We start from the raw sequence: 12,853 nt of genomic DNA, 5'->3' as shown, positions 1-12,853 counted from the left end.
TTGTGACATCCCACATCGCCCAGGGGAGCGATCCTTAAATATATATTCCCATCTCTACCTAGCACGAGGCATTTTGGGAGCTCACTGGCTTCGGGTTCCGTAGGAACTCCGAAATTAAGCGAGAAGAGGGCTAGAGCAATCCCATGATGGGTGACCCACTGGGAAGTTGCTCGTGAGTTCCCAAAAAACAAAACCGTGAAGGAATGGTAAGCCCAAAGCGGACAATATCGTGCTACAGTGGTGGAGCAGGCCCGGGAAGTGGTCCCGCCCGGGCGGGGATGTGACAAATTGGTATCAGAGCCTATCCCTGGCCGGAAATGTGCCGACGAGGACGTCGGGCCCCAAAGGGGGGTGGATTGTGACATCCCACATCGCCCAGGGGAGCGATCCTTAAATATATATTCTCATCTCTACCTAGCACGAGGCATTTTGGGAGCTCACTGGCTTCGGGTTCCGTAGGAACTCCGAAGTTAAGCGAGAAGAGGGCTAGAGCAATCCCATGATGGGTGACCCACTGGGAAGTTGCTCGTGAGTTCCCAAAAAACAAAACCGTGAGGGAATGGTAAGCCCAAAGCGGACAATATCGTGCTACGGTGGTGGAGCAGGCCCGTGAAGTGGTCCCGCCCGGGCCGGGATGTGACAAATTGGGTAGAGATGAGAATATATATTTAAGGATCGCTCCCCTGGGCGATGTGGGATGTCACACAAGTAATGTTAAGAAAATTAAATTTGTAAAAAAAGTATTGAAAACTAAAATATATGAAAGTTGATAATTGATTTATTACTGACACGTTGATAAATGTGCTTATTCTTATTGATAACACATCATTTAGTTTGCAAATTTAGTTTTCAAATTTGATATCCTTAGCGTTACCATTATAATACTGCCTAATTTTATCAATAAACACTGCCGCTTCGCCTAAAAAAAATTGAAACATGGACAACCTCTTGTGACTGGCTTTAAAACTCCTAGAAAATAAAACGCAAATACAACTCCCAGAGGTTGAGATTGGCCACTAATGAAGTTATAGAAATCTTCATAACTTATTGTTGAATGTGGTGTAGTGATAAATGCATTAATTTATGTGGGGAAAAAAAGAAGAAGAAGATAAATGCATTAATTTTACTCCGCTCAATTTTTGAGGGTTTCTTTGTTTTGTTTTGGAATTGTTATTAACACTCTAAAAATCTCATTTTGCACTTCAAGTTTTTTATAATTAGAAAGGAAAAATACATAGGAGTGTAGAATGAGATTTTTGGAGTGCTAATAAGAGTTTTTTTTTTTTTTTTTTTTTTTTTTTTTCATAAAGAATTTTATGATCTTATCTTAGTCAAAAAATAAATCCATAATTCTACTTGTAAAAACTGTTTTTCAGTTAAAAACATATTAATTTTCGGTTAAAATAAGATAAAGAGTTTCGACATTATTTGGCAATATTATGAACCAAATTAAGCACGATTTTTTTCCTTTCAAATCCCCCTTTTCCTATTATTTATTTATTTATTTAATTTTTTGTTATGATAATTGCAGTGTTGAAAAGAAAATAAAGAATTCAAAGGCGATTATGCTACTTACCAAGCAAGCCATGGACCAAGTCTCATCCAGTTAAAGAAAAATAAAAATAAAAAATCTTCTACTGCCTGCATTTCCTATTGAATTAAAGGGCGACTCAAACCAATAAGGTTTGCGCTTTGCGAAGGTAGGAGATCATTTATCGTACACAATTTTACTTTTTATTTTACAAAGAGTTGTTATCACGACTCAAATTCATGATCTTTAGGTCAAAATAAATAAAATTTTCTTTATACCAAAGCTTGTCTTCTCCTATTGGATTGTATTAAGGATAGGGTATGCTATCTACACATTTATTTTTAATTCTCACACACCTCTTGTTCATTTTTGTCCTTTAATCTTCTTTAATTCATTTGATCCGACGACCGAATAGAAAGGTGTCTGAGAAGTAAAAAATGTGTGTGGATATCTCATTTCTTAGACCATGTCTAAAGGAGATATCAAATCCTAAGTGGAATGTCATGTAATCAAATTTGAAGGTAGGAGCAAGCTCTAACCCATATGTCAATCTTATGTGGATTGATATATGAGTTTTCATATGTCAAATTTGACATATGAGAAAATGTGCTCTCAAATAATTTTGGGTAAATTACACTTTACCGTATCAGGTTTGAGATCTATCACAACCTCATACAACATCTTCAAAACATTTCACTGTAATACCTCACGTACTATTTTATTTCAATATAATACATCCGTTACATTTTTCATCAATTGTTCAGTTAAGAGCCGACGTGACTGCCACATTTGTGCCACGTGGCTAAACAATTAATAAATAATTTAAATAATTTTAAAAAGTTTTTTTTTTTTTTTTTTAAAAAGAAAGAACCCAGAAACCCATTCCCTCTTCCCCCCCCCCCCCCCCCCCCCCGCGGTGACCCACATCCCTCTCCTCCACTCTTCAGCTCCCCTCCCATCCAAAAACCCACCCCACCCCCACCTCCCCCGCAAGCCCCACCCCATCCCCACCTCCCAGGTGGTTGCTCCCACTGCTCATTGTCTTCTCCGACGATTCCCTATGCACCCATACGATTCCAACGGTGGCAACACCATCATTCCCCGTCAATGTTAGACCACCACCATGACCCAATGTTTCTCGTGGAACAAACACAAGTATGTGCTTGGTGATTTTCAAACCCCAAGCCCTCGAATCGAAGAGCCCCGTCTCGGACTTGACTTCCCTTGGCAAAGTTCTCATCGTTTTCGACAATGGTAAGCCTCGAGGACCACAGAGGCTCCAACGGCCTATGCACATTCATCCCCGACACCTCTCGTTCTTTAATCTGTTTAAACATTGAGACCCCAATTTCAGGGACATCCGTAACACCGTCTTCAGTTAACAAGCCTCTTAGGTGGATAAGAAGATGTTGGAGCGAGAGAGAGATGAAGGGAGGAAGAAGAAGGAGAGACCTATGAGAGTGAGGGACCGCTCGAAGGCGGAAGAAGAAGAACATGCAGTGGGGGTGGGTTTTTGGATGGGAGGTGAGGTGAAAAGTGGAGGAAAGGGAGATGGGTGGGTTTTTGGGTTCTTTCTTCTTATTTTTTAAATTATTTAAATTATTTAGCCACGTGAAATAAATATGGCAGTTACGTCAGCTCTTAACAGGACAATAGATGGAAAATGTAACAGATGTATTATATTGAAATAAAATAGTATGTGAGGTATGAAAGTGAAGTGTTTTGAAGATGTTCTATGAGGTTGTAATAGACCTCAAACCTGAGATGGTAAACTATAATTTACCCAATAATTTTTAATTATTTTATTGTGTAGGTCTGATTAATGCATTAATTATAGATCTTAAAAAATTATTTTAATTGATTTATTTTTAAAATGAGCTTTACAAATATCATTTATAATAAAAAAAAACATCAGTTGGAAAAAGAAAAAATCTGACATTATTACGTTATCTATCAAATTAATATTTGACATTTATTTTTTAACATTTTTCATTGAAGATGCTCTTAGACCATTTCCCATGGTTGGGCTAAAAACTAAATTTCTTAGCTCGGAAAATTTAGCTTTTAACCAAGAAACATCTTTTCTGCTCCAACCGTTCTAGCCTAAAATTTTAGCCCGAGATTATTAAGACCAACTCCAATGGTGGGCTAAAAGCCAAATTACATCCCAAAATTTCCCCCAAACGCACTCCAACCCAAGGGGAAATTTTGAGCTAAATGCTAAATGCTAAACCAATGCCAAATTCCCCCCGAAATTTAGCCCAGAAATCGGGGTGGACTCTACCCAATATTTGTCGGAATTTAAATTTTTTTAGATTAAAATGTTCATAAAATTAATTTACGATAGTCTACATATTTATTTATTTTTAAATTAATTTAACAAAAAAAAAAGCCTAAATTCATTCTTTAATAATCCCGGGCTAAAATTTTAGGGTATAATGGTTGGAGTAGAAAAACTGTTTTTGGGTTAAAAGCTAAATTTTTCGGGCTAAAAAATTTGACTTTTAACCCAACCATTGGAGATGATCTAAAGAATGAACTTAGGCTATTTTTTTTGCTAAATTAAATTAAAAAAAAATATGTAGATCATCGTAAATTAATTTTATTAATATTTTAATCTAAAAAAATTTAAATTCTGATAAATATTGAGTGGAGTCCACTTCGATTTTTGAACTAAATTTTGGGGGGAATTTGGCATTGGTTTAGCTTTTAGTATTTAGCCCAAAATTTTCCCTTGGGTTGGAGTGGGTTTGGGAGGGGAAATTTTAGAGGATAATTTGGCTTTCATCTTAAAGATATTATAATATCCAAAGAAATTTAAAAAAAAATCCACGGAAATTAAAAATATAAGCAACAAGAAAGAAAATTCATAAATTTATATGGTTCATCTTTTTAGAGGGAGGAGGGGCCTTTGATTGAGACAGATGAGTCTGATAAATAATAAATCTGGTATTCTGATGCCTTAATTATTGTTGGTATCCAAATCCATTATCTCTACAAAATCTCGCTCTTTCTACAACATAAACCTCAGTTGCTATTTTCTCTGATTCCTTCTTTCCTCCCACCGTCTCTCACACTCTGTTTGGTTTTTTTCCTTTGCTTTCTCTGCTTTTCCGGAAAAGTTGAATCATTTTCTCGCAGTTCTGTTACAAAATCGTGTCTTTGGTTGCCAAACTACAAAAACCCAGAAATCTCTCGCGCAGAAAACTTGGTTTTCAGCTCTTTTTGTTCTGGTTTTCTAAAAATTTTCTGTCATTTTCTCGGGAAAATTCGATTGAAAGGCAGGTTTTTTTCTTCTGGGTTTTTTATAATTTTGATTTGTGGGATTGATTTAGCTTCAAGGTTTAACGTTGAATTGTCGTGACTGTGATCAAGGGACTTAAAGTTTTCTTTAAGGTTGGTGAAGAGAGAAAAACGATTACAAAAACCCGAAAAAACAGGGAGAGAATTCCGTGTCCGGAGGATTGACCGGAATTTGAATTCTCCGGCCAACGGAAATCCGTTGGGAATTGATAGCATTGCCAGCGAAGACTCTTATCTGTGAAGAGAAAAAACGGAGAAGCGAAGACTCGCCCGTGAATTGTTGTGTCCAAACGTTAAAAAATAGAACTCTTTCGTAGGCCCATTTCCCATTTTTCTCTCACTTGTCAAGGGAAATCTAATCCCGACATTCAGTCTCTCTTCTCTTTCCCATTTCTCTCGCTTTCTCTCTCCTCTGTTTCTCTCTCCTCTCCTCTCCTTTCTCTCTTTCTCTCTCTCTCTCTGTTTTTTTCTCTTTTAGAAGGCTCGTTCTGTTTTCCTGGTTGGGGTGAGAGAAACATTTTTTTCTCTCTCTGATTCAGGGTGAGCGAAAAACTCAAATTTTCTCTCTCCCCTCTCTCTCTCTCTAGAATTGCAGAGGAAAGAAAAAGAAATGATTTTGGACAAAGGGTCAATGCAATCAAACCTTGACTGCTTCCTCCATTGTACAACCCCAGTGCTCCGACCCCAATTCCTACCCAAGGTTTGTAATTTACTGTTTAGGGTTGTTTCATCAATTTGCAAGCTGATTTTGTATTGCTGATTGTGCTGCAGCCTGATTTTCTGTTTCTGGCTTGTTTTTGAATGAATGATTTTTTTTATCAATTTGTATGCTGATTTTTCTTTATTTTTGGACGTTTGGTGTTGCAGTCTGAGATGAGGAACCTCAATCGGCTATGGCATCCGTGGGAGAGAGAAAAGGTTGAGTATTTCACATTGAGTGATCTCTGGAATTGCTATGATGAATGGAGTGCTTATGGCGCCGGAGTTCCGATCGCCATGGACAGCGGCGAGACCCTTGTGCAGTACTATGTGCCTTACCTCTCTGCTATCCAAATTTTCACTAGCAATTCATCTGTGAATAGCTTCAGGTATCAATATTTCAGGTCTCACACAAGCAATTTCGCTTTTCGGGTTAAAATGTTGAAATTAAATTGCCTTTGTACTTTGTAGTAGCTGTGTCTGCTTGATTTTCGCAACCTGATTGTTGTGGTGATCGAATTTGTAAATGCTGGTTTGAATTGGCTTAAAACCGATATTGAATCAATTAAGTTTTGGTTGTGAATTGTTGTAGACAATCGAAATGCTAAGATTCTGATATGGGTTAGTTGGACTACTTTGATTTGGTGATTCTATGCCCATCGCCATCGGATACAGTTTTACTTATTGTAATTTCGTGTAATTTACTAGCAAAAAGGGGTAACTGTCTTTGTAAAGTTGCTGTAATGGCAGAATCACATTCCAATGAATTTTTCAGGGAAGAGGCCGAATCAGGCGACTGCGAGACTAGGGATTCGTTTAGCGATTCGTGCAGCTTTGAGAGTGAAAGTGATAAGTTGTGGAGATGGGATGGATGCTCTTCGGAAGATGGCGGGTTCGAGCAAGACAATCTCTGGCATGTGAATGATAGATTAGGGTGCCTATATTTTGAGTATTTTGAGAGATCTACTCCCTATGGAAGAGTTCCTCTCATGGATAAGGTATCCTTTTGTTGTTCATTTTCCTCTTGTGCAACCCTTACTTTGTGCCTTTCTTTTTTTTTTTTTTTTTTTTTTTTTTCCGGTTTGGTTGGTGTCTTATCTGATTAAACTTGGTAGTAGTAATAAATTAACGGGTTTGTTATAGTCACATGATTACTTTCTCCTGTTTAGGTATCTAAACTTTTGACCATGATATGTTGAAATCCATCTCTCTTCATGAGAATATGTTCTTGTTTTGGTTGTTCTTTTATCTTTTTGACTCTTTCTTTGTAAGAAGAATATTATATAATACGCTTCAAGATATGAGGTTCTAATTTTTTGGACGATCGTGACCACTTATGCTTGTTAGTTTCTCAGACTCCATATTGTTACAGGCATACTAAAAGTATGTCGGTTTGATTGACACTTTGTTCGTTATATGCTTTCAGATCAATTCGTTAGCTCAAAGATACCCTGGCTTGATGTCATTAAGGAGCGTTGATCTCTCACCAGCTAGTTGGATGGCTGTTGCTTGGTACATCTCTCTCTCTCATGCCTTAACATGTGATGTGACACCCAAATAATTACCAAAATAGAATCAGAGTAAAGCGTGCAATTTGTCTTGAGCATACTACTTAACTTTATTGTTTTGTTGCTTGTGAAAGCACTGAATGGGCAACATTTTTGGAAAATCACTCCGACGTCGGTTATAATTACACGTTGTAGAGAATAAGTGCTGCTTATAAATGACCGTGATTACACAGACGAGCATGCTTCCTTATTAGGATAAAGCAAAAGTTATTTAACTTTGTTGATGTGATTATTTTCAGGTATCCAATTTATCACATTCCAATGGGAAGGACTATAAAGGATCTGTCCACATCCTTCCTCACTTACCACACCCTTTCATCTTCTTTTCAAGGTATGTATTCTCCAAGTCCATTTCGCTTAGTTTTGTTTCCATGCTCAAGCCTTTTTCATCATAAATATCTAAGTTCTTCGATAGCTATGTATATGCATGATATGTACTTACATGCCTGATATGCACTCTATGTAGACATGGACCTTGAGGATGATATTGGGAACAACGAACAACAGAAGCGTAAGAAAGGGGAAGGCATCTCTCTCCCTCCATTTGGTTTGGCCACTTACAAGATGCAAGGAAATGTGTGGGTATCAGGCAATTGTGGAAAGGACCGAGAGAGGCTCATGTCGCTATTGAGCGTGGCGGATTCTTGGCTAAAGCAGCTTAGGGTCCAGCACCATGACTTCAACTATTTCACAGCTATTCGGCGTGGCCAGTGCCACTACCTTTAAGTTTTAAAAGAACTCCTTCACTTGAAAGTGAAAGTGATGGACCGCTGAACTCCTCTTATCGGATCATCTGGTTTTCGTTGACCTTTTGTTTTGGAGTTTAATTAGCCGATGCGGCTGATTAAGGATTGTGGTTATTTGCTAGGGTGTTTTAGTGTTGAGCTCATGTTTGAGGTCAGTAGATGAGGGTATGTGATGAATGACTTTGACTCCTTTTGTTGGGACTTTGTAGTAGAGACGGGTGAGGTTAGAGAGAGGCTCTTTGAATCATGAGTTTATAGTGGTTTGTGTAAATTATTATATGTTCTCTTGACCGTCTATGGAACTTTGGGGAGACGAGGAAATTGCCCTATGCTTTTGCAATTTTTTAATTTAATATTTCTCTTAGAGTAATGCTATTCATACTATGTTTTTGTACTACATTTTTATACCATGTTAGGTGGTATTTGATGTGGACAGAGACATCATTTGAATTAATCAGAATTTTAAATTTAGTTCATTATTTAATAAACTAATAATTAAGAAAAACTAATTAATTAAATGATGATTGTGGTATACGAGGAGTCTCTCTTATTCATTTCCTTGGGTTTTACAAATTTTTCAAATGATGTGGCTGTCCAAATTAGATGTCACGTAAGGTGGTATAGAAATGTGATATAAAAACATGGTATGAATAACATTACTCTTTCTTTAATATTGGCCTACCCCTAACGTGTGGTCATTTCTCTTGACCACATTGGGTTGTCAACAAATTGGGAGAGAATGTTGCATACGACTATGTATATCCCACTCTACTTATAATACTAATGATGCGCTCAGGATATGTACTGGATGAGAAGGAATTCTGTGACACGAGAACACTATTGCGAGCTGCGATCCTCCCCTAGACTTGTTCTCTGGAAAAAGTTGGTAGAAAGGAAAAGTAAAAAGGATGAGTCTGTAGAAGTAGAGAGATATGGCTTATGTCGACTAGAAGGACAAGCCTATTGAGGGCTTTTGTGGATAATGTCAATAAAAATTATAAAAATAGAGAAGAGAAGTGTCCTTGGTGGTCCTTGCATCAACCAAAACCTCGCTTTATTAGTTTAGGGTAGCTCTGTGTAATATGACTAGTTCATCTTGTTAGTTGGAAACATGGAATGCCAAAACCAAACAACCAACCAAAACACTTTATGGCTTTAAAGGTTGCCTAGAGTCCTTGACTTCATGCAATTCTATATCATTCTATGTGCTCGCGTCCATTGAACCACCGCATAAGACATAAGTTGTTTGCTTTAAGTAGATTGGTTGCACGAAGTTATATTATATTTGGGATTAGAGTCAGCATAACTCTGCCAGTAATCATGCTTTAATTGTGGTGCAGTGAAATGGTGGGTGTAATCGTGTCAAAACATGGAAAATTGATCAACATGCAGATTTTTCAACTTTCGTTTTCTTCTTTTGCTTTGTGGCACAATGATACGGTGGGTGTCTTCGTGTCAAAATATAGAAAATTGGTCGACATGCAGATTTATCTACTTTTTGCACTCATTTCTTTAATTGTGTTCAACGAGTATCTTTCGATTTATTCAACTTAAAAGCTGCTAAAAATAAAGAACGTGAAAATCATTAACTAAAGAATTATTATCGGGATATTCATTTTTGGTGAGGTTTAAGAATTTGTTTGGGCTTGGAGTTAAGAGTATCAAAGGTGTTATTATCAAAAGCTCTTTTCGGTGCTTGGGTGAAATTTCTATATGCTAACTTTTAGTTTAAGTCGTTAAAAGTATTTACTTATACACAAAACCCTAACATTTTATTTTCTACCTTGTAACATATGGGACCGGATATGAGAATGGTGCGCGGCATGACTCTTGGCAGCTATTGCCTATTGCATCGAGTCAAAACATGCTAACTAGCCTACAGTTTTAAAGGAACGTTGGCACGCTGGAAAACTATCACTCTCCCCCTTGGATTTTCAACTCTTTAAAGACAATAATGACTCGCATGACACAGGGAAATAGCCCATCCTTGCACCGATGAATTAAAGGCATATGTTACGATTTTATCTACGTTGACATCCCTTTGTGAATGATTTAAAAAAAAAAAAAAAAATTCTTTAGTTTGTAAACCTCGTGCACACAACCACAATTAAAATGCATGAATGTTATTATGTTAGTCTTGACTCCATGGATTGGTTTTGAACATTCGAGATGGGGAAGAACCGAAGAACTCACTCTAGGAGTATTTTAGGGGTTTTGAGTGTGTTTGAATCCCATTAGGTCATCTCCAACAGAAGGAGGGCCAGATGGCTCGTTTTAGCCCCCTGGTTCTCCAAGAAATTAATATTTTAATGAACAGTGCATTGTCATATTTCTTACTACCTCCAACCAAGGGCCAAGCCAAACATAGCACTGTCACAAAAAAACCATCTACAACCAAGGTCCAAGGGGCCAAACATAATTTATTATTTTAATTGAATTACTATGGTTACTTAAATTAAATTACCTCAATAATTTTATGTTATGGATTGTCAATAATTTTCATGTTGTTAAATTTTTTTATGTTCTTTAATGTTACTTAATGCTTAATGTTATTTAATATTGTTTCATGTTACTTAATATAAAATAAATAATAAAAAAAACAGTTAAAAAATTGTAAAAAAAAAAAAAAAATCAAATATGACGTCAACATGTGGTCAGGCCGACTGGCTGGCTGGCTCATTTGGGCCGTCCAGTTGGCCATTTGGCCCTTTTTTGTCTAGTGGAGTCCACGAGCCCTTTGATTTGGCCTTCGGTTGAAAACGATGTTAGGATTATTTTTGGTCCTCTGATCTTCTTGACCCTTCGGTTGAAGATGATTTTAGTGCTCGATTACTGGTTGAAGATGATTTTAGTGCTCGATTACTTATCTCTTGGCCATGTCATGTCATCCATACAGCACAGAACCTAATTCTTTGCATATAAAATTATATATTATAAACCCACTTCTAGCTTCCATTCCATCGGAACCCCAATGCCAATTATTATATTTAAATATACTAAGATATACACATGGCACATGTAGAATGTTAGTGGTTTCTAAAGACAATCCCATTGACAAATCTGAGAGGTCCTTTTTGAGTGCAACCGACTATGTGATCCACTTGTGGCTTTGGTTGAAAAGTGGGGAAAAACCAAATTTCTCTATCTTATCTATAAACAAAGAAACGTCACATCATTTTAATCTTAAAAGTGCAACCACTAACCATATGTTGTAACATGTTGTGTATGAACTGATATAAATAGCAAGGACTTTTGGAGTCCAACTACCAACATACATCAAAATTGCACCACGCATGGGCAAGCATTTGGCATTGGGTTTTGTGGGTCTAGAGACATTGATCATGGATGGGTCATGGGTTTGCTGTATTGCACTTCATATACTTCACTCAGTCTGATAACCCACTTAGACTTCACTCAGTCTGATAACCCACTTAGACATTGGTCTTCTTCTTCTTCTGTTTTTTCTATTAGTTCACTGAATTCTTGTTCAAATTTGTAATTTAAAAAATAACGACATAAGCATTTATGTGAAGAAAAAAAGTCTAACAAGAAACAAATGCTTTCCTTCTGAATAAGTTGCTGTGTTTTTGTAAGTATTTGAGTAAAATTTTCTCCAAGTGGTATATTATACCTACTAATTAATTTTTTTAGCTACAAATCAAAGACCTTAGATATTTTGTTTTTGTTAAAAAAGACCTTATATATATATATATATATATATTTTTTTTTTTTTTGGTCAAAAAAGACCTTCGATATTAAGAGCACATGAGCTAAAAACAACAACCATTAAGTTGAGAATTTCAATATATTTGCTGTCTCAAACTTCATGTATATTACATACACCATATATGACTCCTACCTTCATAACAAGCCTTGTATAAGTAAAGTGATTGATTGTGTAATGGATCCTAAATTAAGTACGTAAATGTTTTTCAGAGTTTAATATGTGAAGTCGCATTAAGTACATCCTAAACTAGTCATGTTAATAAAGCACTCTAATAATTTTGGGTGAATAGCAAATCACAACTTGTACATCCAATTCTCTAAGTGGAGTATAGAATTTTTTATTTATTTCGTTATTATTCTCTTGTGTCTAGTTTTACATAATAACCAAATAATTGTTGAGTTATTTATTTATTTTTTGCATCGTACGTATAGGTCGAGAGCTACTATATAATTAAATCTTGGTTTCCAAAAGATATTGGCTCTTGATCTTGCGATCGATAGTAGCAGACGTTACTCCCTGAATTGGCTCTTGATTTTGTGATCTTATATTTGGCGTGTGGACTTGGTCCTAACGAATTGATAAATGGCTAGTGGGTTAAGCCCAGCATATTTAAACCCTTGATAAAGGCTACCCGAGCCTAATCAATTGATTAGCGGGTTGTGACTCAACCCGAACCAACCCGAACCGAACCTCCTCACATCTACCCTTCCCAATGATCAACACACAAGGAAAGTTATCAAACTTTGCCCTTAAGTGCACTGAGAATTTCAGAGTTTCTTTCGAGTATTCCACTGTATTTAAACAATATAATTGTACAGCCAAATCACTTATTGCATGCAAAGTATTTAATCGCTTCATTATATACAGGTAAAATCTTTATAAAGTATTGGGATCAAACTAATTTTATAATTTTTAAAAAGTTATTATCAATAGAGGTGCAATTAAAAAAATCCTTTAACTTGTTTATTCTTAATGAATGTTGTATTTCCTAAAGAGTTGTGCTATCTATGCACTCATTTTTTCCTCTTACACACAACTTTCAATTTTCGACCGTTAGATCGAATGAATAGACGAAAATCAAGAATCCTGTGTAAAACTTATAAATTCCCGTAGTTTATTTAAAGGGAAACAATAATATTTAATTAACAGATGTATGTAGCCATATTAGCAGCGCTCGAGTATGAATTCTCTTTAATATAATTTAAATTGAAGTATAATATCGTCATTTCAACAAATTCAGTATTAAAAATTATTAAAAGAAAAAAACCAAAAGGGAAAA

General features: G+C 36.3%; 1 protein-coding gene across 1 annotated transcript; it reads left to right on the top strand.

The window, feature by feature from the left end:
- Nucleotides 1–4,503: 4,503 nt before the first annotated feature.
- Nucleotides 4,504–8,187, top strand: LOC137740060 (uncharacterized). Its single transcript, XM_068479847.1, has 6 exons — nucleotides 4,504–5,534; nucleotides 5,702–5,922; nucleotides 6,309–6,531; nucleotides 6,960–7,045; nucleotides 7,341–7,432; nucleotides 7,568–8,187. Exons 1-6 carry the CDS (start codon nucleotides 5,445–5,447, stop codon nucleotides 7,825–7,827), a joined length of 972 nt encoding a protein of 323 aa, XP_068335948.1. The 5' UTR covers nucleotides 4,504–5,444; the 3' UTR covers nucleotides 7,828–8,187.
- The last annotated feature ends 4,666 nt before the right edge of the window (nucleotides 8,188–12,853 follow it).

Source organism: Pyrus communis, chromosome 7 (assembly GCF_963583255.1).
Source record: "Pyrus communis chromosome 7, drPyrComm1.1, whole genome shotgun sequence".
Classification (NCBI taxonomy): Eukaryota; Viridiplantae; Streptophyta; class Magnoliopsida; order Rosales; family Rosaceae; genus Pyrus; species Pyrus communis.
Note: the sequence above shows the minus strand (reverse complement) of the source record. Positions and strands in the feature narration are given on the sequence as shown.

Excerpts from the sequence above, each read along its gene's own strand:
- LOC137740060 (XM_068479847.1), top strand. The coding sequence starts at position 5,445 with ATGATTTTGGACAAAGGGTCAATGCAATCAAACCTTGACTGCTTCCTC. Across the intron at positions 5,923-6,308 it reads TCATCTGTGAATAGCTTCAG|GGAAGAGGCCGAATCAGGCG; the intron begins GTATCAATATTT and ends TGAATTTTTCAG. Across the intron at positions 6,532-6,959 it reads GAGTTCCTCTCATGGATAAG|ATCAATTCGTTAGCTCAAAG; the intron begins GTATCCTTTTGT and ends ATATGCTTTCAG.